Genomic DNA, 25,114 nt, shown 5'->3' with positions numbered 1-25,114 from the left:
GTTTTAGAAGGTTCAGCGTGTCGGAGCATGACATCTCTGATCGCTCACCGACACAACATTCCAGTCTTACATCATTCCTGGATCCACTTCCTCTTCCTGGCAATCAAGAAATCAATCACATAAAGTGTAGCACTTTTATTTAAATTACTCAGAGGCACGAGTTTCACTTAAAGGGAGACCCTTCTCTACACACTCACGAGTAACGTCCTACCCGAGTGTGTGACGGTCCACGGCCTCAGATCTGCTCGCACAGTCCCACAGATCTCAGATCAGTTCATAACCTTCAGCTAACAGCACTGACTGAGCAACAAACCTGACCTGAGATCAGCTTCACGGAGAAAACACTCACCGCACACACACACACACACACACACACACACACACACACACACACACACACGGTCTTCTTTCAAACAGATGAGGATCTGAAACGACAGATGATTCTTACTAAAAGACGAGCATGACCCCTGGCACACACGGTTGACCCCTGGCACACACTGTTGCGAGTGAAGCCGTCACACACACTGAGGTAGAGGACAGAAGATGCAGCCGGTAACACTTTACTTGAAGGGGTGTGCATAAGACTGACATGACACCTTCATAATCATGACATGGCAGATGTCATAAATATGAAGGAGGTCTTATGAATGTTTATTACAACTGTCATTAAGTGTCATTCGCTCAATTATGACATTTTTAATGCAAATATGACATTGTTTGAGATGTCTTTGTTATGACAACTTGACATAAACCAATACATCATAACCAGTCAGTGTCTTTGTCATGACAACTTGACATTACCAAGACAACATAAATTGTCATAAACATGACATAGCAGATAAATTATCAAACTTCAGAAACCACTTAGCTTTATGGGTTAGCATTTCATTAAACTGTCAGGTGGTTGGTTTTGACATTGGCTGTCATGAGGTCATTATAACTGTGTCATGAATGTTTTTCTTGACCTCAAGTACAGTGGTACACATTTAATTTGTCATTAAAATGTTATAATGGCTTCATGACAGCCAATGTCAAAACCAACCACATGAGAGTTTAATGAAATGTTAACCCATAAAGCTAAGTGGTTTCTTAAGTTTGATAATTAATCTGCTATGTCATGTTTATGACATATTTATGACAGGTTGTGTTGTCTTAGTAATGTCAAGTTGCCATAACAAAGACATCTCACACAATGTCATATTTGCATTAAAAATGTCATAATTGAGCGAATGACACTTAATGACAGTTGTCATAAACATGCATAAGACCTCCTTCATATTTATGACATGTGTCATGTCAGTCTTATGCACACCCCTTCAAGTAAAGTGATACCAATGTGTTAAACTCAGCTGGCAGTTCTCTAACGTCTGAGACCACACTGAAAATCTGCACGTTTCAAAATCACACGTAAACATGGAAATAAACAAAGTTTTAAACAATGTTGTGATGTAAACTACAGTATATTAAAATTATATAAATAATAAATATATTTATATTAATATTATAATATATATTATATTATAAATTAATATATATATATATAATTTATATTTAAAAAATATAAAATTGAATATATATACTGTATAATTCTATATACATAATTTATATACTTTTCCTATATATTAAAAATAAATACAATTATATATAAAATGTTTATATATATATATATATATATATATATATATATATATGGAATTTAATATATATATATATATATATATATATATATGTATATATATATTTTTCACTCAAAGCGCAATGCTGATAATATCATTTGTAATGGAAAAATGTATTAAATGCAAAACAGCTGTATTTTCACTAGTGATCTCAGAGTTTTGGAATATATAAAATATTGCAATAAATTAAAAATGATATGTAAATCCACAGTTTCCGAGTGGGTCTGTTTATGCTTCAACAAACTACATGAGGAACTCCCAGTTTTGTTTAGAAGTCATTTCAACCAGTCATCATCATCATCATCATCATCCTCATCATCATCATCATCATCATCATCCTCATCATCATCATCATCATCATCATCATCATCATCCTCTTAATCTTCATCATCATCCTCTGCTCTTCAGCTGTTGTTTTATTTAGGTTTGTACACTTTGATCTACACATCTCTCAGCGAGGTTATTTCTACCTCATCACAGATGACACAAAAACATTAGTGTGTGTGTGGTGTCTGAAAGGACAGAAAAGAAAATAATACAACTGTACATTTGTATGAATCAAAAAAAAAAAAAAGCCTCAAAATGTCCAGTTTCCAAAGAACTATGGCATGTTGAATGAACGAGTAAAAGATATAACCACATAAAATAAACAATTTGAAAAGCAATTTTACACAATATCCCCGTCCTCAAATTCACAATTTCTCCTACAGGGAAACACACTGAGCACAGCGAGCGGTGCAGATATCCTCAGATAACACACACGATCCATCCATCGGCTCCTCGAGAACACACACTGTAGAAACACACAGTAATAATGTCCCGGCAACAAACACTGCACCGCTGAAACCATCAGGATACACACACTGAAACCCTGAAGCTGCGGATCCTCAGGATGGAAACACACACACACACACACACACACACACACACATACACATCGGCTCACAGTGTTTCACCTCATGCAGTTTCTTATCTGAGATTTTTGGCACACAAAAATATAACTCTGAATCATCAGATCAAGAGGACACGAGCGCTCCAAAGTTTGGGGTCGGTAAGAGTTGTGTCTCTTCTGCTCAGCAAGGCTGTGTTTATGTGATAAAAAATACTGCAAAAATAGTGAAATATTATTACAATGTAAATCAGCTGTTTTCTATGTGAATATATTTTAACATGTAATTTATATCCTGTGATCAAAGCTGAATTTTCAGCATCATTACTCCAGTCTTCAGTGTCACATGATCCTTCAGAAATCACTCTAATATGATGATTTGATGCTCAAGAAACAGTTATGATTGTTATCAGTTTAAAACGGTTGTGTTTTCAGGATTCTTTAATGGATGGAAAGTTCAACTTTCAACAGCATGTATTTGAAATAAGAATCTTTTGACATTAAAACATAAAAAAAAATAGTTTTTACTGTCACTTTTGATAAAATGCATCTTTGCTGAATAAAAGTATTAACAAGCATCAACCCCAAACTTTCGAACAGTAGTGTACGTTACATCATGTGACACCGTGTCCGAACCAAGTTCAACAAAATCACAGCCAATCAGGACACATATGCTGTTTAATATGCGGTGATTCTGGACCAATGAGGCGCATCGCTGATGCCTGGTAGGAACACAGTGTATCAGAACAAAAAGAACAGGACAAATAAAATGTTGTAAATCTTGGTAAAACTGCTCCGTGATTTGTCCGAGTCTAAACACGATGATTCCTAAACCTTGTAAAGGTGAAGTGTGTCACTTCTAAAAAAAAAAAAACCTTAAAAAAAAAAAGACTGTCTTTATGCAAATGTCAAATACTCCTCCCATCTGCTATTGGTCAAAAGCAGATAGCCCCGCCCCCAATGTCACTCCATTGGTCGAGCCAATATCTCTATGTCCAGCTTATTTGTGTCACTCAAACAGACTGTAGTTCCCCACAGAAATAACACACTTCACCGTCAAGCTGTTGCTGAAGAGAATACAGTAGATTGCTATAGCTCAGGCTAACTGGACGCGGTTCGTCTACGCTAACACACTTCATGAACGTCACGACAGACGCTTTTTAAATTTAGTTCCAGCTTATGACAAAACATTTTTATTGCTGAGAGAAAAAGATGTTGCAGTGCTGGTTCTGATCATCAGCAAAGGTTGTGCTGGACGGGTCAGCTGTGCCTTGTGCTTTTATCACACAATAAAAAAAAAAGAAAGAACTAAAAAGTGCAAATACAGCTGAAATCACCCCGATTAAACTGATCTCAGAGATTCATGCCAAAATGGAGCCAAAACGAAGCCTCAGTGCTCAATAACAAGAGCCGCGCCGGTCAAGCGTTATGGCTATTCTCCTTCAACGCCGTTCGCATTAAACATTTCAACATTTATAATACAGAAGCCTTGGTCAGTGGATGTCCCGCTCGGATGCCTTGATACAAATAAAAAAAAGTTATTGCACATTTCATATCATGAAGTCAGTAACGTCATCTGACACACTCAGCATCTGCGCTCTGCATCGCTATCGACCGCGAGAACATTAGCCGATGTGTAAAACCCAAACATTCGGTCTGTTTTCCCATCACGGATATGGATGAGCCGAACGGCGCGGGAAAACTCTCGGCTCTCTGAAGATAGATGTTATTTTGGGTATCAAGCGACAATGTGAATGGTAGCTAGTGTCCGCAAATGAAAAAAAGCAATGCAGGTTCACGATGGAGACGTGCAGATGGACTTTATGAATGAATCGATACTAAACAGGCGTTAGCAAACGCTCCTACTTTTACGCAAACGTAAGCGCAAAACTAAAGCCGTCGGATCATTCGCACGCATCTGGGAAAGCCTTCGACCTGTTGAACAACCAAACCGAAAGAGCCACTGCCACAGGCAAACGATGCACAATAAACAGACGTAAAACTAGCATTGTACGAACAAATAAAAGAAAACGAGGAAACAGTCAATGAGCATAAATTAAAGTGACGTAATGGATGGTGTCTCCGCTTTCATATGTGCTTCACGTTGAGTCTCTTCTTCAGGAGGTCATCAGTGTCTCCTCATAAACGCAGCTGGACGTGACGCTGCTGTTAAACCACTAGGTGTTCATGGCGCCCCGCTTTGCTCTGGAAAAAAATAATAAACAGAATTCCTGCCGGTGGAGCCACGGTCCACTTTTATGAGTATATGGTGATGACCTCTCGACCGCCGCCGCGCACCAACAGGACCCGGTTGAGACCCTCCATCATAACCTCCATGAACTCCATGTCTGAGACGCATCGGTCAAGGACACACACATGTTTTCCATGCTAATGCTCCTAATAATGCTTCTGGGAAGACGGAAGTTTTTTTTTTTATTAGTTATTCAAATAAAGCAATAATCTTCTCAAGGTCGTGCATTACAGTGATTTTACCACGGTAAACGGGTGACGTGAAGATTAATGACTAATGTAGAGTCTTATGAGGCTTCTTGTTTTTATAAAACTGTAATGTTCAGTAGATACTTACATTTTGGATAATAATAATCAATATGAGTTGCAATAAAATAATAACAAATAAAGAACCCTTTCTCCAGATACAGTAATATAGTTCATTTGTTTTAGGCCATTTGTGGTTGGCATAATCACATAGAATTTAAATAACTATAATAGAACTATTTCTATAAACTGCATTAAAAATATCACTGCATTTAGTTGATTAAAACTTTAAATCTTATATATACAGTAAATATAACAAATAATTGAAAAAAACATGGAAATAAAAGGAAATAATATGAATAAATGGAAATAAAAAAAATCTGAAAATCTGTTGTTTTAGTATAATTTATATACTATACTATTTATTAATATTTGGAATTAGCTTTTCATTTTAATTTTAGTAAAATTTTTAGTAATTTTGCGATGTGCTTTTGTCATTTTTTATTTTATTTCCGTTTTAGTTCTTATTTCCAGTTAATAATAATAATTAATTACATTTATATAGCGCTTTTCTAGGTAGGCCTACTCAAAGCGCTTAGTTAGTAATTGTAGTGCTTCAGTTCAAGGCAACATTTCAAAATTTCCTTTAGTTTTCCATTTAATTTAATTTTATAACATCATTTAAAGTGATAGTTCACCTAAAAATTTAAATTCTGTCATAATTTACTCACTGTTCAGTTTCTTTGTTCTGTTGAACACAAAAGAAGATATTTTGAAGAATGTTGGAAACCAGACAGTTTCTAGTCCCCATATATATATATATATATGTCATACTATAGAAGTCAATGGGGACCAGCAACGTGCGAGTGAGTAAATGATGACAGAATATTTATTTTTGGGTGAACTATACCTTTAACAAAAATGATTGATCTGATTTTCTAAATGTGTGTTTTGTGTGAGGATACAGTTTTCATCGCCGCCCCTGTTCTTCGGTGGTCCAGGCATGTTGAGCAGGACCAGATGTGCGCCCTGAGACTTGTTGACCACCACTTCATTCAGTTTGACCGCTGTGTGCATGCAGCGCACGTTCGACTGGTTCCTGTTTCACACAGTCATGTGACGAGGGACAACAACACACAAGTCAGACCGTGTGACTCAATCATATTAAAGCAGATTCATATTCATGCCAACATCAAAGTACAGGGACAAAAAGCGAACATGTATTCATGTTCAGTCTACATTTAGTATATATTGACTAAGTATTTGCAAAGCACAGCTTTATATTCATTGATTACATCTAGAGTCAAATGCAAATTTCTCTATTATCATAGAGCGATATTTGATCCTGATTGGTCAATGTTATCATAATATTTGTATATAATGAAGCTAAACTGATCATAATTCCAATGTGTGCTATGAAAGCTTGGCAAAGCTCTTGAATATGGCATGATAAATACATATGCACTGTAATTCAAGCATCATCTATATTATATATTAGTAATCTAATAAAGGCCGTTTGAGGTTAGTGTGCACATTATCAAGATTTGACATGCACAGCATATGCACATGCCTTTAATAAAGCATGAATTATGAAATCACAAACACAGCTGAAAAAACGTGTGCTCCTCGGCGCCACCCTGTGCCAGTGTGAACTGATAAATAAATAATAATATAAATAAAGCAAAGAATAATAATGATGCCACTATTAACTGCAGCAAATATACCACAATGAATATATAATAAATAAATAGAAATTGTAATGTATATAAAAATATTAATAATGCAAATATTAATAATGATGCCACTCTATTAACTATAGTAATTATACCACAATAAACACTAAATAAATAAATAAAAGTTTTACTGTATATAAAATACAATAATTATTATTATTACTTGCATTATTATTATTATTAATATTTTATCATTATTAATAATAAAATAAATATGAAATGTAAATTAAAGATGATTGAGGCACAACAGGTGAAGACGAAGCACAGGTTTTCTTGTTGAGATCCATCATGCTGCACACATGAGCTTCTGCATGTCTCAGGACAAGCGCTGATGGACAGAGGGAATGCTGGGATGTAAACGCACACACACATGCCGAAGCTCACACACACACACACACACACACACACACACACACACACACACACACGTATATGCTGGAGTAATCCAGCGTGCTGCAGGGTTTGAGACGGATGAAGACAGACACAGCTACAGTACAGAGAAATGTGACTTACAGACTCTCCCATTCGCTAGAAAGAGGAAAACAGGACAGAACAACAGAGACAGGCTTAGACGCTTCACACACACACTCAAAGATCAACACCAGCACTGACACACTAACATCAGCACACCATTACACTTCTTTTTACAGTTTCTTCATGTTTTTCTCGTTTGGAGATCATGATTCTCAAAGAAATAACAGGAAAATGTGGATCTTGACAAAAATTATGTTCTGCACAGACTTTAACCTTGAGGTAATATTTAAAAAAAAAAATAATAATAATTATAGGAAATGAAAAAAAAAGGAAATAATCAAAAATAGATAATACAATAAAACAAAAAAAATAGGAAATTCATGACAAATAAAATAAAAAATAGATAAATCAAATTATTAAATAAATTATTAATATATAAATAAAATGTTAAATAAATGTAATATTATTAATAATAATAATAATAATAATGATGATGATGATACAAATATTTAAGAGCATTGAGAATTTAGGTGGAAAATGTGACATGAAAATAATATCACAATGCAAAAAAATCTTAAATGTTCCTAAAATTATTAGTTTTCTTTATGCAAAAATTAATACTTATCTTTTTAATTTGTGAATCATGATCTACAGATGCTTTTGTGAGATTCATTAGTAACCATTCGAGTAATATAACTATCTCTATTATATAAAAATGAAAAAACATGTCAATAATCTGCCTTCCAGATATGAATCCATGAAGAGACAGAGACACAGACACATGATGAAAGCGTGACCGTCACACATGATGACACACTGTGATCATGACGTCACACACACACACACACACCATGCAGACTGTGTCCTTTAAATACCCAGAAGACTCTGGGCTTTTGTGTGCTCATGCATCCCAGTCAAACTTTCATCTGAGCATCTGAAGTATTAAACCACACGTTACAGTGTCAGTGTGTTCAGGTCGAGCTGGGAACTCACGGTTTCATGTTGAAGAGGTCTCGCACGGCCATGTTTGCGTTGTGCTCTCGGTTGCGGTTGCGTTCGGTGAAGAACTTCTCTTTGGTCCAGGTCATGTGGACTCGCTCCGGCGCCGCGTCGGCCTTGTCGTTTAACGCCGCGTGAGACGCTGTGTTTCTGTCGTGGATCAGCTGAGCCTGTGACATCATCACAATCACAGATTAAATCAATGTATTAACTACTAAAAAATAAAATAAATAAAAAAATCTGTAAATTATGAAGAAAAAAATCCCAGGATGAACAAATATATATGTGTTTTTCCAGATCCATTAAAGTGAACAAAACACTTATTTATCAATTTAACAATATCAACTTATTTATTATTTACAATGATAAATTATTATAAATGTCTCACATTATGAGATCTACATTCAAAAGAAAAGCATATCAGATTAATGTTTTAGTTTGTGTACTGCATACATGCAACTATATTAGTCTGTAATATGCAGACTGCTAAACATGCGATATGTATTTATAGTTTCCGCCAAACACAGAGAAACACGAGCGAATGAAAGGAAAGAGGGGTCATTGACGATCACGTGGGGTCACAAGTGTTCACAGATGCTCGTGCATGAGGTCACGGACACATGCATGATGGGAAGAGGTTTGTGAAGGGAGGAGCACACGGTTACAGCTACAGAGCCAATGCTAAAGCTAATGCTAATGCTACGCACACATAAACCAGTGTAAATCTAGCTGTCTTCTGGCTCTGCACGTGTATGCGTTTGATCCGGGACGGTGGTCTTGAGTTCTCTACCTCCTCTTGCTTCTCCTCATCTAGTTGGCTGTTCTGGTTATTGAGGCCTGAGCCGTGAGCTCCGCTGTGGTTCTTCCTCCGAATAGAGCTACGCGATTCATCCGTGATGCTCTGAATCTGACGCGCGTTTCCCCGAGAGCAGCAGAAATGAAAGAGGGACCACAAGTCACAAAACTGTAATCATGTGCCATAGCCACGATCCTCAGTCCGTCTACGTTATTCACCACAGCAAGTCAGAAGCTTTCCTCAGAGGTGGACAGTGACAAAGCACATTTACTTGAGTTAAGTACACTTTTTGAGTATCTGTACCTCACTTGAGTGTTATTTTTTTTTTCTGGAAACTTTTTACTTTAACTTCACAACATTTTGAAAGACAAATATCGTACTTTTTACTCCACTACATTTCTGTCAAGGTCCTTGCGTAGAGAGTAGTAACGTCAGTCCGGGGATGCATTTAGGGTGACCACCATCAAACAAACCAAACGTGGGACGATCATAAGTTTGTGTGGGACAATGTGGGACATGTTACCAACACTACATAACCTGATATAAAATGTCTATCTAACTTTAAAAAAACATTTGTATTCTGGCTTTCAGCTGATAAAAGTTCTTTGTTCTTTAGTCCCTTCCAGAAAACACCATTAGCCTACATCCCAATGTAAAATAATGGGCCCTATTTTAACGATCTGAAACGCAAGTATCAAGCGCGAAACACAAGTAACTTTGTGGGCGGATCTCGGGCGCTGTTGCTATTATACCGGCGGGATAAATGACTCTTGCGCCTGACGCAAATCTAAAATGGGTTGGTCTGAAGTAGCTTCATTACTCATAGGTGTGGTTTGGGCGTAACGTGAAATAAACCAATCAGAGCGACATCTCACATTCCCTTTAAGAGCAGGCGCGCTTGTTCCATGGCAGATGCTATTATAACGGCGGATTTGCCAGGAGCGGTTCACAGCCGAGGAGACAGGCGTTCTCGTCAGGGCCGTAAATCACAGAGAAGTGACATTGGGGATGGAGAAACACACCCAAATTAGCTTCGGTTAAACAGGTGTATAATAATTTGGCTAAATGTGTAAAAATCAAAGTTATGCCTATTTTTTCACATCTTCATGGACACAACAATGATTTCCCCCGTGTGGAATATTTTTCCTTGTAATAATGTATGATTTGCAAAAATGAAAAATGATGCTTCTGTGTAGATGAGAGAAGCAAAGTGTATGCGCGTTGTGTACACGCTACATTATGGCCAAGCATGCGCCCTTAAAATAGCATCTGAAAAACATGCTCAACGCGCCACTGACTTTAGACTAGGTTTCTCCTGGTCTGTGGCGGAATTGTTTTCTGAAACTGCAAAATAGCACCAGGGAACGTTTGCGCCAGAACACGCCTCCTCTTTTCACTGAACCGCCCCCGGGAGCGCAAGTTCATTCCTAATTTACCTACGTGCATCTGTGGAGGGAAAAGTCCGCTGTGCGCGGGTGCAAAATAGGAATGATACATGCGTCGGTGTACAAAGTCGATTGCGCTGGGTGCAAGATAGGGCCCTAAGTGTCTTTATTTGACATGTCATTTAAATTCAACATCACTGAGCCCAAAGGCAGCGGCATCATGCAGATATCTATTTTTGAAACAATTCTGACCAAGTACAACTAAAATCCAACAAAATAAACAATTTGAACAAATAAAATATAAAACAACATGAAATTAGATCATCGACAGTCTTATATATTAAGAATATATTAAACCAAAAACTCATAATTTTTTTTAGAAAGGATGTGAATTAAAACAGCCACAGCAGGAAACAAGTTGATCAATTCTGTTAAATAAACATTTTAATTCACCGAATTATCCATTTGTTTTCTGACAGTGACACACGGAACGAATCATCACTCCACATTTTGATTGACAGTCGTCACAACCTACTAGTGACCGTGTTTACTCCTTTCCTTTCAACCATTGGGTAAGATTTAAAAAACGGCTGTTGTATTTGTACTTCTGACGAAGCGCTGTTAAATACAGGTGAAAAACTACGCCGCAAAAATAATAAATAAAATGCTTTCTAAAAAAGGCAAAAGAAAGCATGCACGTTTTCTTAATATGATAATTAAAAACCAATAGACTGATGAAAATGCGGGACATTTTCTCAATATGCGACGTGCGGGACAAGGGGTGACAATGCTGTGCTGTGCTGCACCCTAGTTGCATTCTGGTCAGAAATGAAAGTGGGATTGACGTCAGAACCCGAGGTCAGTTTGATAACGCCATTTGTGTGTCCGAAACCATTGTGGACATTATCGAGTGCACTTATTCAATCTCACATTGAATAGTATCTGTACTTTCACTCAAGTAAGGAAGTTGTGTACTTTGTCCACCTCTGGCTTTCTTGAATCTCATGAAGAAATGTCAACGCAACATGAAAAACAAGCCTATTTTTAGGGCAATTAAGATTTTTTGCATTAGTTTCATGAAAATTAAGCACAACAGTTGTTATTACTGTAATGCAAAAATAATATCATCCTGTCCAATTGAAATCAGCATAAAAATATATTGCGGTAGTATTATAAATTTAAGTTAACAATAAATACTAACATGATATATACTTACAAATGTACTTAATTTAATATATTGACCTTTTCTGTATATATTTCCTTAATACTATATTATGAATATATATATATATATATATATATATATATATATATATATATATATAAATAGATTTTTTTTCTATTTTACAGTTGTCTACTACAAAATATAGCATGAAAATAATGTGACAATTTAAAAAACAAATGCCTTTCTTTATACAATATATAATATCTTATGTTTTCTTTTGATTTTAGAGTGAAATCTGTACATATTTGACATTTCTTGATAGTTTTGGCGAGATTCACTGATGTAGTATTAATGAATATACTGTAAGTTGGCTCATTGGATGCTGTTGACTGAAAGCTCACCTCTCGCTCGCGCTCAGTCCTCGACAGCTGCATCTGCTTCAGCATCTGTGAGCGCTGCTCCATCACCAGAGTCTTCTCGTACGTGAACGCTGAGATATCACTGTCATGCTGGAGAAAACACACATCACAGGCTCAGTTACAGCGGTGGAGACGCCTCAACATCAGGAGGATAACATCATTAACCACACACTAAACTCACAAGGCTTCCTGTGGAAATTAAAGCTTTGTTTTACTTAAGTATTACTATTAAATAATTAAATATTAATATGTTAATAATAAATATGTATAAAAAATAAAATTTTATATTAGAACAGGTAAATAATATTTTGTTAAAATAATAATTCAATATTAGGTAGCAATAATAAATAATTACAATAATTATATTATAAAAAAATATATATAACAAAAAATAAAACATTATATTAACATGTTAGATTAATAATAATAACAATAATAAAAGATAATTCAATATTATGTAGCAATAATATAATATAACAAAAAAATATATAAATATATAATATGAAATAAATAAATACTAATAATAGTAATAATAAAGATAATTAAATTGTATGCAACAATAATAAATAATTGTAATAACACATACTAAAATATTGTATTCATATATTAAATATTTTTGTTTATATTTATATTTAACTTTTGCAGAGAGAATGTAAATGGAGTTTTGACCTAAAATGTCTATATCCTTTGGGCATGAATGAGGGATATACTCTCAATTGTTTTCTATAAATGTTGTTTCATTATGCATTGCAATGTCACGCGTGTGACGTGTAGGGATGATGAGAAAACTCTTTTGTGATATTCAGTAATGGGAATGAGTATATTTATGTTCATATTGATGGTCAAAATTGTAACACATTTTTTGGGGAATAAGAGGATTGTTGTGATATCTTTATAATCATGTAGACTATTGATGTAAATATTTGTATATGGGATAAAATCAGATTCCGGTATGTTAGATGGATTACGGTAATAAGTGTTTAAATGGCCGCAGGTGTACGCTGGGTAACACATGACACTGATGAAGGGTTCAACCTGAAAACGTTTTGCGCTCTTGCACTTTATCTGTGGCCTCTGGACAATACAATCCCGTGGGCTTTCTGGCCTATATTCCTGTGCAGATCTCTTTATTCTTATTTTTTACATTAAATATATGAAATAAATGATTACTACTACTACTAATAATAAGATAATTCAATATTATATAGCAATAATAAATATTTAAAATGGTTACAATAAAGTATAATACAAAAATTTAAACTTTATATTTATATTTTAAATGAATTCATATTATTAAACATAAGATAATTGAACAAAAATTAAACAATTATATGAATATATTAAATTAATAATAATAATAATAATAATAATAAGATAATTCAATATTATATAGCAATAATAAATATTTAAAATGGTTATAATAAAGTACAATACAAAAATTAAAACATTAAATTATAAATATAATATAATTTTTTGCAGCATGTTTATCAAATCACAGTTCAGATCACAATAAAGACAGTCTTACTGTGCAGCAAACCCAGCTTTAGACCCTGATGTTGATAAATCTGCATCAGTTTCTGCTCACCATTTCCACCACCTCCACCTCAGCGTTCAGACGCAGGTGATAGAGGAACATCTGCAGGTCTTTCTTCATCTGGATGCTGTTATCATCTAACTGAGCCACGGTGAAGATGCGCATCTTACACTTCCTCCACACCTGAGACACGGACACAGAAGAGCATGAAGATCAGTGTCCCTGACAGGATACAGCTCTGATTCACAGCTCGCTCAGGGCCGAACCTTGTGCTGTCGCAGTAAGAAGGGCAGAAGCATCAACATGCCCCCGTCGTGAACGATCCACCACACGTCGATGGTTCCTTCACTGAGGCGCTCCTGATGAGGGAAACTGTCCACGTTTTTGGCCACCAGGAGAGCCAGATGGGCGGCAGTCGTCTCTCGGACCGTCTCTGAGGAGAGAAACACCAAACAGGCTCTTAACTAATAACTAATGATCTATGAATCAATCATTTGGTGAAAGAAAGGCTACATATATATTCAAACGTGCATATCTATAGACTAAACACATAATATGCATTTGCACGCCGTCACCGTTTTCACAGATTCACGTTTTTGAAGTTTACACAGAGATGATAATATGTTTACATTTTTTTCAAAACCTGCACCTTGGATCCTGTTTCAAAGTGTGCGTTCTCGAGCACCAAACACTGGTGTCGTGCAAATGAACGACCAGAACACATTAAAAGTTTCTGTTTTCTGTTAAAACGGTGTCGTGTCCTAAGTTAATAACTAATGATCTTTGCGACGGAAGTGAATCAATCAAAACTAACTTTATCTGGAGAATAACTTTATTCTAGAGCTGCTGTAAAGCCAAAACAATCTCTGTTACTGTAATCTCCTATTATCACTGTAAAGCTGCTTTGAAATGATCTATATTGTTAAAAGCGCTGTATAAATGAAGGTGACTTAAGATTGTAGTTGCATGTTGTTGGTAAAAATCCTGCAAGTCTAGTTATCTGTATAGTCTTCCTCTTTAATCGAGATGCAGCATCTTCCTCAGTTTAACAGTGTCAGACTCAGACCTATGAAGCTCTTCCAGGACTGAGGGTCGTTGGACTGTCTCCAGTTCCCGGGCCAGGCCATCAGAACAGAGTTGTGTTTCATTCCTCCGAGCCCGGCCGACTGCACCAGGTGAGAGATGCCGTCGCGCTGGTTCGACGACACCACGACATGGCAGAAGCCCTTCGTCTTCTCTGCGGACATGGCTGATTTTATGTTCTACAGTCGGAAATAAATGAAGAAAACAATCATATCAACACGAACAAAGATGGATTTGGGATTGATCAGTTCTCTCTGTGGCCACCAGGTGTCAGTGTGAGCTCAATGATCGAGTCCTGCTGTGCAACAACAGCCTGTTTGCTCACATTATTTGATATTTCTTGATATTTTGTAATTGACTGTTCGTATTGTGTGTTTCAGATCCATTTACATAAGAGTGAATCTTAAATCAGAGGAACTTTTTGACCTCTATTTTGTCCTCTAGGATAATTTTAAAGACAAAATACTTTCACAAAAACAATCAGTGATTCTTGTTTTAAACTAAGAGTAGATTATAATAGCTTTACACTCTAACACAAAGATTGAAATATCATATTAATATATTAAATAAATTAATAATACTAATAATAATAAGACAATTCAATTTAATAATGCAGCAATAATAAATATGTATGATTATAATATAGTATAATATTTTTTTAACGTATTCATGTATTAAATTAATACTACTACTAATAATATAATATAATATAATATAATATAATATAATGGTGATTTTGTATTATTATTGTGTTTTTTAGTTAGTTCTGAAGAAGTTAAAATGGCCAGAATTGCTCTACTTCTGTACCCAGAAAGTAAAAGTAACTTAAAAACACTTTAGATTTTTATTATCTAAAGTTAACAAAGATAAATAAATACTGTAACAAATGTATTGCTCATCGTTAGTTAATGTTAATGTACTTACTAATGTTAACTAAATGGGACCTTACTGTGAAATGTTACTAATCAGTTTATATAAAAATATAAAAATCATGAGAATCATATTTTTCATACAATTAGTTTTAATTAGTAATCTGTAACTAGTAACTGTTCAAGTTTGAGGCTTATCTAACTTCTCCAAAGATTTAGATTTTAAGTAAATAGGCCTTTATTTGAAGAATCACTCATGTTTGTCAGTGTTTGTTTTACACACACACACACACACACACACACACGTCTCTCACACGCACGCACACACACAGTCTCTCTCTCTCTCTCTCTCTCTGTCTCTCACACACGCACACACACAGTCTCTCACTCACACACACAGACACTCTCTCACACACACACACACACACACACACACACACACACACACACACACACACACACACACACACACTCTCATACACACACATACATATACACACACACACACACACACACACACACACACTCTCATACACACACATACATATACACACACACACACACACACTCTCTCTCTCTCTCTCTCTCTCTCTCTCTCACACACACACACACTCACACAGACAGTCTCTCTCTCTCTCTCTCTCTCTCTCTCTCTCTCTCACACACACACACACACACACACACACACACCTGTTCTGCTTGTTTGGCCTCAGAGTCTCTGGTGAGGTACGTTCCCTCCAGCACTGAGCCCACGATGGTCAGACCTTTCCCAGCCTTCAGCTGTGTGGTGAAGGACAGGAGACGCGGGTGTTTGACCGACAGCTCAGAGTCCAGATTGAGCAGAACCAGGAGCTGAGGTCTGGAGAACACCAGGAACATCATGAGTCAATACTCCATCACGAGCTGTAGCACAACTCACGACACTTCTGCTCATACTTCACTCGAAGCCTGATTATAGAATTACCTATTCATGGCTACAACTTTTCATAGTACAACGCATGTTAAATGTGCTGTTGATCATGTGTTTTAATGCATTATACTCTTCAAAGTGTACCACTGAATAGGTATGTATAAGGTATTAGTGCATAACCTTTAACCTCACAATTATTTACAAGAACAACTGACTAAAAGGTGGACTGAATATATCATTATGCACTAAAAAAAGAAAGGATTCTCTATTCTCAAATCAAACTGTGGAGGTTTTTCTGGCTCGGGATTAAAGGATTATGCAGGGCTATCAGAGGTGTGATGCTTTCAGGTGAATGATGTCAGTCTGAGGCTAGAAGTCAAGAGCTCAGGATATCTGCCATTATCATTAACCATCATTTACTCTTTATTGAACCCCACAAAACTTGTAGAAATAAAAAATCCCCTGAAATTAATTCCAACTGGGATTATTCTAGTGCAGCTGGGAAGTCGTGAGCAACGTTATTGTAATATCACTGAGATATTATTATAGTCTGAATTTGTTTTTATTTTAATATTTTTTTATTTTAGTAGTTTTGTTGTATGTTTTTGTCATTTTTGTTAGTTTATGTCTATATAGTTTTTATTCTATGTATTTATGTTTACTTGGCAACTATGTTTTTAATACATTACTTTATTGCAGATAACTTTTATTTTATTTTAATATACACCAGTGTGTTTTGCTATGGTTTTAGTTTCAGTTAACTATAATAACCCTGGCCATGAGACGAGCGGGACTCTCATCATGTCCATCAAAGGACTTAAAGAGGCTCCGACACGGGAAAAACAGGGAAGAGCTGTAACAGAGATTGTCTACAGGCTCACAGATGTCGCAGAATAAAACACATATCAGTTTCTCCTGATGTAGATTAGACCGCTGCGACGAGACATGAACAGGTTTGACCTGGATCCTGAAAGACGACAGAAGTTTCATTGCATCTCATTGTACGCAGGTTATTTAATCCATGAAAGATTACTGAGAGCTCTGGGAAAAATCCAATACTGATTGTCTCTGGATTATGACACTGAAGTGCGAGTGAAGGAGTGAAAGAAGGCTGGAATTGAAATGTGTTGACTGCTAGATATTTGGCTATACTTGCTTTTAATTCACTGATGTTTTTAAAAACATGATAACCTTCAATACATTTTATGTAATACATTTAAAAAAAAAAAAAAAAAAAACATTTTTACATTGACCTTACAGCATAAAAATATTCAATAAATAAATACACTACTGTTTAAAGGGTTAGGATAAAATGCTTTAATTCAAAAGTTTAAGTTTTATTTTTATGTTTTTAAAAATATTCTCACCAATGCTGCATTTAATTAATAAAAAATACAGTAAAACCAGTAATATTGTGAAATATTATTACAATTCTAAATAACTGTTTTCTATGTGAATATATAGTAAAGTGTAATTTATATCCTGTGATCAAAGCTGAATTTTCAGCATCATTACTCCAGTCTTCAGTGTCACATGATCCTTCACAAATCACTCTAAAATGATGATTTGATGCTCGAGAAACATTTATGATTATTATCAGTGTTAAAAACAGTTGTGCTGCTTGTTTTTCATTTTGTTTCTCAGGATTCTTTGATGAATAGAAAGTAAAAAAAACAAAAAAAACTATTTATTTGAAATAGAATCTTTTGTAACATTATAAATGTCTTTTACTGTTACTTTTGATCAATTGAATGCATTCTTGCTGAATAAAAGTATTAAAGTTCTTTAAAAAAACAACTTTTGAACAGTGTGATTTTGGACATGCAGCCCAGGTGATTATTTTAATATGGATTTATTGTTTTATGTAAAAGTGCTTGTGTATTGAGATCCTGACCTCCAGTTTTTGGTGTGTGGTGGCGCCTCCTCTAACCGGATGAGAGCGAAGCGCGCCGCATTGAGGGACACACCCCGGATCCCGTCGCCCCACTCCTTCTCCGCCCTGAACACAGACGTGAAATCACTGTGAGCGAGTATTAACTTACAATGACACTGCAGACAATCACTCAGGCAGATCCACCAGTAATCAGCTTAACGTCTGACTGACTCACGGCGTGGGCTGTAATGCGCTTCTGCAGCTCTTACCCGCGGTATTCAATGTATTTGTAGATGCATCCAGCGATGAGCATGGCAACCAGAGCGTAGTACCAGGAGGATATGAACATCAGAGCCAGACATAAACTCATCCCGAGAAACGACAGAGTCCTGATGAATGACAACAGCAGCGCCAGCTCAGTTAAAGTACACCAAATATTTGAAATAAAACAATAATAAAGAATAAATCACCTAGATGGCAATGAGCAAATGGAGACATTAATAACTTCACCACATACATCTGCAAAAGTAGCAATATTTTTAAATATGCATTTTAACATAAATAATTAAGAGTAATGCTTCTGACCCCAGTAATCCTCAGAGTTTCAGAAGAGATCTCAGGTCTATTTTAATTTCTCCAGAGGAAACTTATGAGATGGTTGAAATGGAAATGAAAAGACATGAGAATAAAGTTTCCTGAAGTATAAAATAGCAACATCTGAGGAATGAATTTGTTCCTTGGTGTTATATTATACAGTAGTCAACATTTGTCAAAGTTGTCCTAAGACAAGAACGGGTATTGTTCAAAATTCATGTATAACTTTGATGAAAGGTTTTGATCCACATCAAATGTTGACTATACTGTATATAATCCTTCACTATATATATAATCCTTCAGTATATAATCCTTCAGTATATATAATCCTTCAGTAAGTCATTGTACTTCAGTTCAGTGCATTTAAAAGCATTTCCACCAAAGACGTACAAATTAAAATGAGTTTTGATTGCATAACGCATATTGATTTTAGAGAAACTTAGTGTGGGGCTTCACATTATCCATCAGGAATTGATTTGACTGTGAAAAAACTATTAATAAACAGCAAAAAATAAAAATAAATGATATATAGTATCCATATAAATGCACACTAACGTTCAAAACGTTTTTTTAAAGAAATGTATTCAGCAAGTATGCATTAAATTGATCAAAAGAGACAGTGAAGACATTTATAATGTTACAAAAGGTTCTATTTTAAATAAATGTTTTTTCAGATAAAAGGTTTCCACAAAAATTTTGCTTGCACAATGTTTCTTGAGCATCAAATCATCATATCAGAATGATTTCTGAAGGATCATGTGACATTGAAGACTGGAGTAATGATGCTGAAAATTCAGCTTTGATCACAGGAATAAATTACACTTTACTATATATTCACATAGACAACAGATATTTTAAATTGTAATAATATTTCACATTTTTTACTATAGTTTTGATCAAATAAATGCAGCCTTGGCGAGTAGAAGAGACTTTTTTCGAAAACATTAAAAAATCGTCCTGAAGCCATACGACTGATATGATTGTAGTGGGTCTCACCAGTGGTAGAATTTGAAGCGCGGTCTCCAGTTGGGCGTCCTCAGCAGCGTCTGAAGTGCACAGGCCAGATTGACGAACAGATAACACATGAGAAAGAACCTGACGATAGAAACACAGTCAAACACACAGTCTGTGACCACAGTGGAGGAGAAAACATTAGACATGAGACTCACATTGAAAGGATGGGCGCCACAGCGTCAAGAGAAGCGATGAGAATCCCACTCTCACAGATCAGAGCCGTCAGAAGAAGAGCCCACGTCGGCTCCCCGTTGGCTTTGCCATGACCGAACACCTGAGACACGGTCACATGACAGTCAGAGTACGGCAGGGTATGTGGATGCTTATGTGTCGTAAGTTTCGTTGTTGATCCTTTACAGGAAATTACATTGTCACGGCAGCTTCAACACATAACAAACAATTCATTTCCGGCTCTCGTACCAATCAACAGTGTTGAAAGAACAATAATATATAAAAATTGACAAGTAATCAGAATAATCGCTAACACACTAAAGCCCTATTCGGACGGGATTAACTTTACAAGGGTAGATGGAGTAATGTAATTTTACCACAGGATGTCTGTAACATTAATGGCCAATTCGTACAGGATATCTCAGTAAACTAGCAGAAGTGGGAGAGTAACTTGATTTACACACCGCCGTCACTCCTGTCATCATGTGTGTGTTACGCTGCTTCCTGATATCACATGCGCAAACACATATAACCTATATTTATATATATAAAACAGTTATGTCCGGTCAAACGATGTATTAATTAACTTTAGATTGGATTGTGTCGGTAATAGGCACTTACCTAACGCTAAAAGATGTTTCGTGCCTCTAACAAGTGTGTTCGATCTTCTCTCTGATCTGAACGGTGTGTGTAAAACACTTGAGTTTTGCCACAGACTCGTTCCAGCGACTAGAACGCAACTGAACGCTTTATCAAGCGTATCCAAACTTGAAAAACCGCGGAAAACTACTTTTAAACAGGAAATGATGAAATATTTACGTACATATTTACAGCGGGTCTATTCGCACGGGATCAGTATTACCTGAGGTCATTTTTCCGGACCTTTTTACTTTTTACCGGCTGTTTACACCTGGCCACTTTATGCGTTTTCTGTGATGGGATAGCTATCCGATCGTGAAAAGACTCAGTGTAAATGCCCTCCGAAACGCATTCGAGACGGATTTAAATCCGATCGCTCAAACCACTTCAGGAGGAGGCTGTTATAGGCTATGTCATGTTATAGCCAGATATCATCTATTCATCAAGCCAACGTGCAAACCATCGCAAATCAAAGTGAAAGTAAGTCGCAGACGCTTAACACACAGTCATCTTCATTAAATGGAAATAAACTAAATGATCTTAGCAGTGCTGTTGCCACTCTCTCTTATTGCGGCCTTTGATTTTGAAACGCAGCTCATATCTGTTGCTTTCGTTGACGTGAACTCCATTAAATCTGCATATTGCACAGGAACTGAAGATCGGATTTATATCCGTTTTGCGAAAACACATTTATGTGACCAGGTGTAAATGCTTTGATAAATCAGATAGCTATCCGATCAGAGAAAACGCATGAAGTGACCAGGTGTAAACAGGCCCTAAGATCAAAGATGTTCACATGTGGATATGAGTGCAAAACTATGTTATAGTAGCCATGTCACATTAGACAGTCTGATAGCGATAGGAAGGACTTCAGTCTTGCACTTTGGTGCGATCAGTCTGTGACTGTTAATCACCCCGAGTATAAAATCTGAACAGCCATTATTGAGCTCGGACACTGAGTCTGAGGTGTTCGTAGAGCAGACGGTACCTCGAGGAAGGGCACGATGCCGTCTCGGGCGATGGCCTGCAGCAGACGGGGGGCGCCGGTGAGACTCTGAAGCCCCGCCCCACAACAGGAGAAGAACGAGCCAATCACAATCACCCAGGGCGAGGGCCAGGACAGCGTGCCAATCACCAGGTTCCCTTTCACAGAGTCTCCAAACCTAACCAACAGGATTGATTTTTTATATATTTACATTATTATATATAATACAATATACAGGGTTTCTGCAGACTTTTTAAAGTCAAATTTAAGGCTTTTTAAGACCCGAAGAAATCAAAATTAATACCGTGCATTAGCGGTGTGCAATATTGACAAAAATATGTCTCGATATTTTCAACGTTTTGTTGATAATATTTTACTGATTGTGTTTTTGTGCTTGGTGCCATGGCTGGTTGACAGCTGACTCACGAAGATATTCATATTTTTATATTAAACATTTTGTGCATATGTTTAGTTATGCATATTGTGACATTTTTTGAACAATTTTATATATCAAAAATTGTCTGTTTAAACAGCATTACATTTTTTTATTATAACTGGATAAAAAAAAAAACATGCATATTGTGCCATTTATTATGTGACTGAAGTATTTCTCTCAGGCTTTCATGTTTTTTTACTATGAATCTTGGGAGGAAACATAATTTCTGCCTATCTTTGGAACAGCCTTTGCGTGTCTATGATGCCCTAAAGCACTGCCTAGGTAGGGAGCACACTAGCTTGTGGAATTTTCCAGATAAAATCCCAACACAAGACGACTCTTGGGATATTACACATAAAGGGTTCTTTGACTGCAGTGCCTAAAGTGCTCATAAACAGGTTTTGCACAGAAAGCGACCGTTATTTAAAGTAGATTTCCTGTGTGTTTATTCAGGAAAATGAGGATTATGAGAGGAAAACGAGGGCTAGAAAGCGCTCACTTGTCTCGGAGCACCACACCGTCGATGCAGGCGCCGAACAACACGACGCAGGACAGATCTGAGTTACACTGTTAAGAAAACGATCCTCCCAGAGGATGAGAGAAGACAAACAGCAGCTCTCCTTACACTCTCTCTCAGAGAGACACAATGATTCAGGGATTTTGTGAGAGTGATTCTACTAGATGGAAAACTGTGCATTGGATTTAAAGGAACTTTAGGAAGTAAAGGGAAGGTTTGTAAGGGAAGTAAGGATACAGATGATGGTGGTGGTTGCGATGGCGAGGATGGTTCCGATGGGAATGGACCTCTGAGCGTCTCTCAGATCCCCGGATCTGTTGGATCCAGCCATGATTCCTGCAGAACAGAGGAGGTGTGCGTTTTTATCAAATCAAGACAAAATTCAATTCGAAGTTATAAAGAAAAATGTTGAAGTACTGGTGTGTGTGTGATTAAGTGATGACTCACAAAAATGCACATCGTCTCTGATTCAAAATTTTATAGCAAAAACTGTTAGAGTCAACAAAAGGGACTCTACAAAATCCAAACCTAAAACTATTAAAAATCATTTTCATTTTCATTAATAAAATAAAATATATATTTTTTATATATATAAAATAGAGTATACATAGGGTGGAAACTAACTAAAGTAAAATGAAATAAAAAGTTTAAGTTGAAATAAAGAAACATTTTAAAACAAAAACTAATAAAAATGACAAGAGCACATAACAAATGACTAAAACTAATATTTAAAATATAGATATAAAAATAAAAGCTGATTCAAAAATATTACCTCAAATACAATGATAGTATATAAATAAAACTAGTTAGAGTTGGCAATTTCTGTAAATTTCCAGTTTATTCAATGCAATTTTTTTTTTTTTTTTTATTGCTATACATACGGTACACAAATAAACAAAATTTAGCTTTATTATTTTAAGTATATTTTTTCTGTATGTTGTATTTTTAATTGAACTGAAATGTCAAATGTTCCCCTGAAAACAAAATAAAATCAACATTTAAAGGCCCTTCAGAGCAGATACATAAATATTGAGATATGTATGCATGATATCACCCAGCTCTAATGTTCAAGGAAAATATGAGGGTCTTTTCCAAACACCTCTATCCCTGTTATTGCACGAAGGTCATGTCCGGATACTGCAGCGCAGTGTGAAACGCTATCGCTCTGTTTACAGAGAGTTCACACACACTCCTGCTGAGCTCAATGTCAATCTGAGAGCACTAGATAAGACAGATACAGCGAGAAAGACAATACGAGAAGCGAAAGGAAATACGACAGACATGTAACATGAATGTGTCCGTACCCGTGACCGAGGGGAAGTAGATTCCCACCAGCAGTGTGAAGAAGGTGGCGATGTCATTGACCACATACGGCAAGGTCTTGTCCTGAGGCGAGGCGGTCGCCGGCACCGACGGGAGGTCTTTCTCCACCATCATACCAGCGGGGCCGTAGCTTCCCCACATGTTCTCTGTGCAAAGAAAATCAGCACTAAACGTCACGATACTGAGCGACTCATTCATTTCAAGATCAGCTGTTATTTTTGCCCATTTGGTTCAGTGATATCTGCATTTGAGAAACCACTAAAATTGATACGTTTTATCAAGTTCATGTCAGTCTGAACTCAAACAAATTGCACTGATGGAAATTCTCCATTAACAAATTACACTTTTGCTTGAAATGCAGAGTGTAACACTTTACAATAAGGTTCCTTTTGTTAACATTAGTTATTAGTTAACATGCAATTAAAAACACAAATTGGTGTGAATTTCAACATTTACTAATGCATTATTAAAATCAAAAGCTGTATTACTTAATACATTTAAATGGACCTGCTGACATGAACTAAAAGTAGTATTTTTATCAACTAACATGAACAAAGATTAATAAATACTTCAACTAATGTAATGCTCATTGTCAGTAAATGCATTAACTATCGCAATCTAATGGACCTATTGTAGTGTTGCCAGATAAAGCCAGGGCTGCATCCGAAATCACACGCTTCCCTACTATATAGTAGGTGAAAAACAGTATGTGACAAAAGTAGTATGTCTGAATTCACAGTAGGCTACAAGTCCCTGGATGACCTACTTTTTCCGGTGAGATTCTGAAGTGACGCTCTACTATCCAATGAAGAAGATTTATGAATGACAGTAGGCTTCATTCCATTACAGATTTGCGCAAAACGTTTGCGATTTTTTTCCAAATGTCGACAAAAAACTATTGCGAAATGACGTTATGCGAAACTTAATTTTTTCCTCTCGCGATCAGTAAAATCATTCGAAAAACCATGGCAAAGGACATTGGTAGGTTTATGTACTATATCCCAGCCACTATTATTTGTTATTAATTGCACTAGCCATTATTATTAATGGAAGGAGATGTATGTGTGTTTTCCAAGCATTAATGGTAAGGAACGACCCTTATTATACTTGAGAGCGGCACATATGAGGAGTTTC

At 36.2% G+C, this 25,114-nt stretch overlaps 1 protein-coding gene across 10 annotated transcripts in view; it reads right to left on the bottom strand.

Moving 5' to 3' along the window:
- Window positions 1–1,874: 1,874 nt before the first annotated feature.
- Window positions 1,875–25,114, bottom strand: part of slc12a7b (solute carrier family 12 member 7b) — a 74,065-nt gene continuing 50,825 nt past the window's right edge. For 3 of the 10 annotated variants that reach the window (XR_014626216.1, XR_014626218.1, XR_014626220.1), the window contains exons 9-25: window positions 23,962–24,126; window positions 22,895–22,993; window positions 22,640–22,697; window positions 21,708–21,882; window positions 20,065–20,183; window positions 19,892–19,990; window positions 18,571–18,690; window positions 18,323–18,427; window positions 16,209–16,377; window positions 14,633–14,828; window positions 13,833–13,999; window positions 13,618–13,749; window positions 12,015–12,122; window positions 9,058–9,174; window positions 8,258–8,437; window positions 6,027–6,160; window positions 1,875–4,913 (exon numbers count right to left, since the gene is read on the bottom strand). Coding sequence is in view for 5 of the 10 variants with exons in the window: in XM_084399481.1 (XP_084255607.1) it covers window positions 4,822–4,913; window positions 6,027–6,160; window positions 7,308–7,322; window positions 8,262–8,437; window positions 9,058–9,174; window positions 12,015–12,122; window positions 13,618–13,749; window positions 13,833–13,999; window positions 14,633–14,828; window positions 16,209–16,377; window positions 18,323–18,427; window positions 18,571–18,690; window positions 19,892–19,990; window positions 20,065–20,183; window positions 21,708–21,882; window positions 22,640–22,697; window positions 22,895–22,993; window positions 23,962–24,126 (2,246 nt within the window). In the remaining 5 variants the exon portion in view is untranslated. Of the gene's footprint in view, window positions 4,914–6,026; window positions 6,161–7,307; window positions 7,323–8,257; window positions 8,438–9,057; window positions 9,175–12,014; window positions 12,123–13,617; window positions 13,750–13,832; window positions 14,000–14,632; window positions 14,829–16,208; window positions 16,378–18,322; window positions 18,428–18,570; window positions 18,691–19,891; window positions 19,991–20,064; window positions 20,184–21,707; window positions 21,883–22,639; window positions 22,698–22,894; window positions 22,994–23,961; window positions 24,127–25,114 lie in introns of all 10 variants that reach the window. The other 7 variants (XM_084399481.1, XM_084399483.1, XR_014626217.1 and 4 more) reach the window with 5 other exon arrangements.

The sequence above is a fragment of the Rutilus rutilus genome (genome assembly GCF_951802725.1).
Source record: "Rutilus rutilus genome assembly, chromosome: 24".
Lineage (NCBI taxonomy): Eukaryota > Metazoa > Chordata > Actinopteri > Cypriniformes > Leuciscidae > Rutilus > Rutilus rutilus.
Note: the sequence above shows the minus strand (reverse complement) of the source record. Positions and strands in the feature narration are given on the sequence as shown.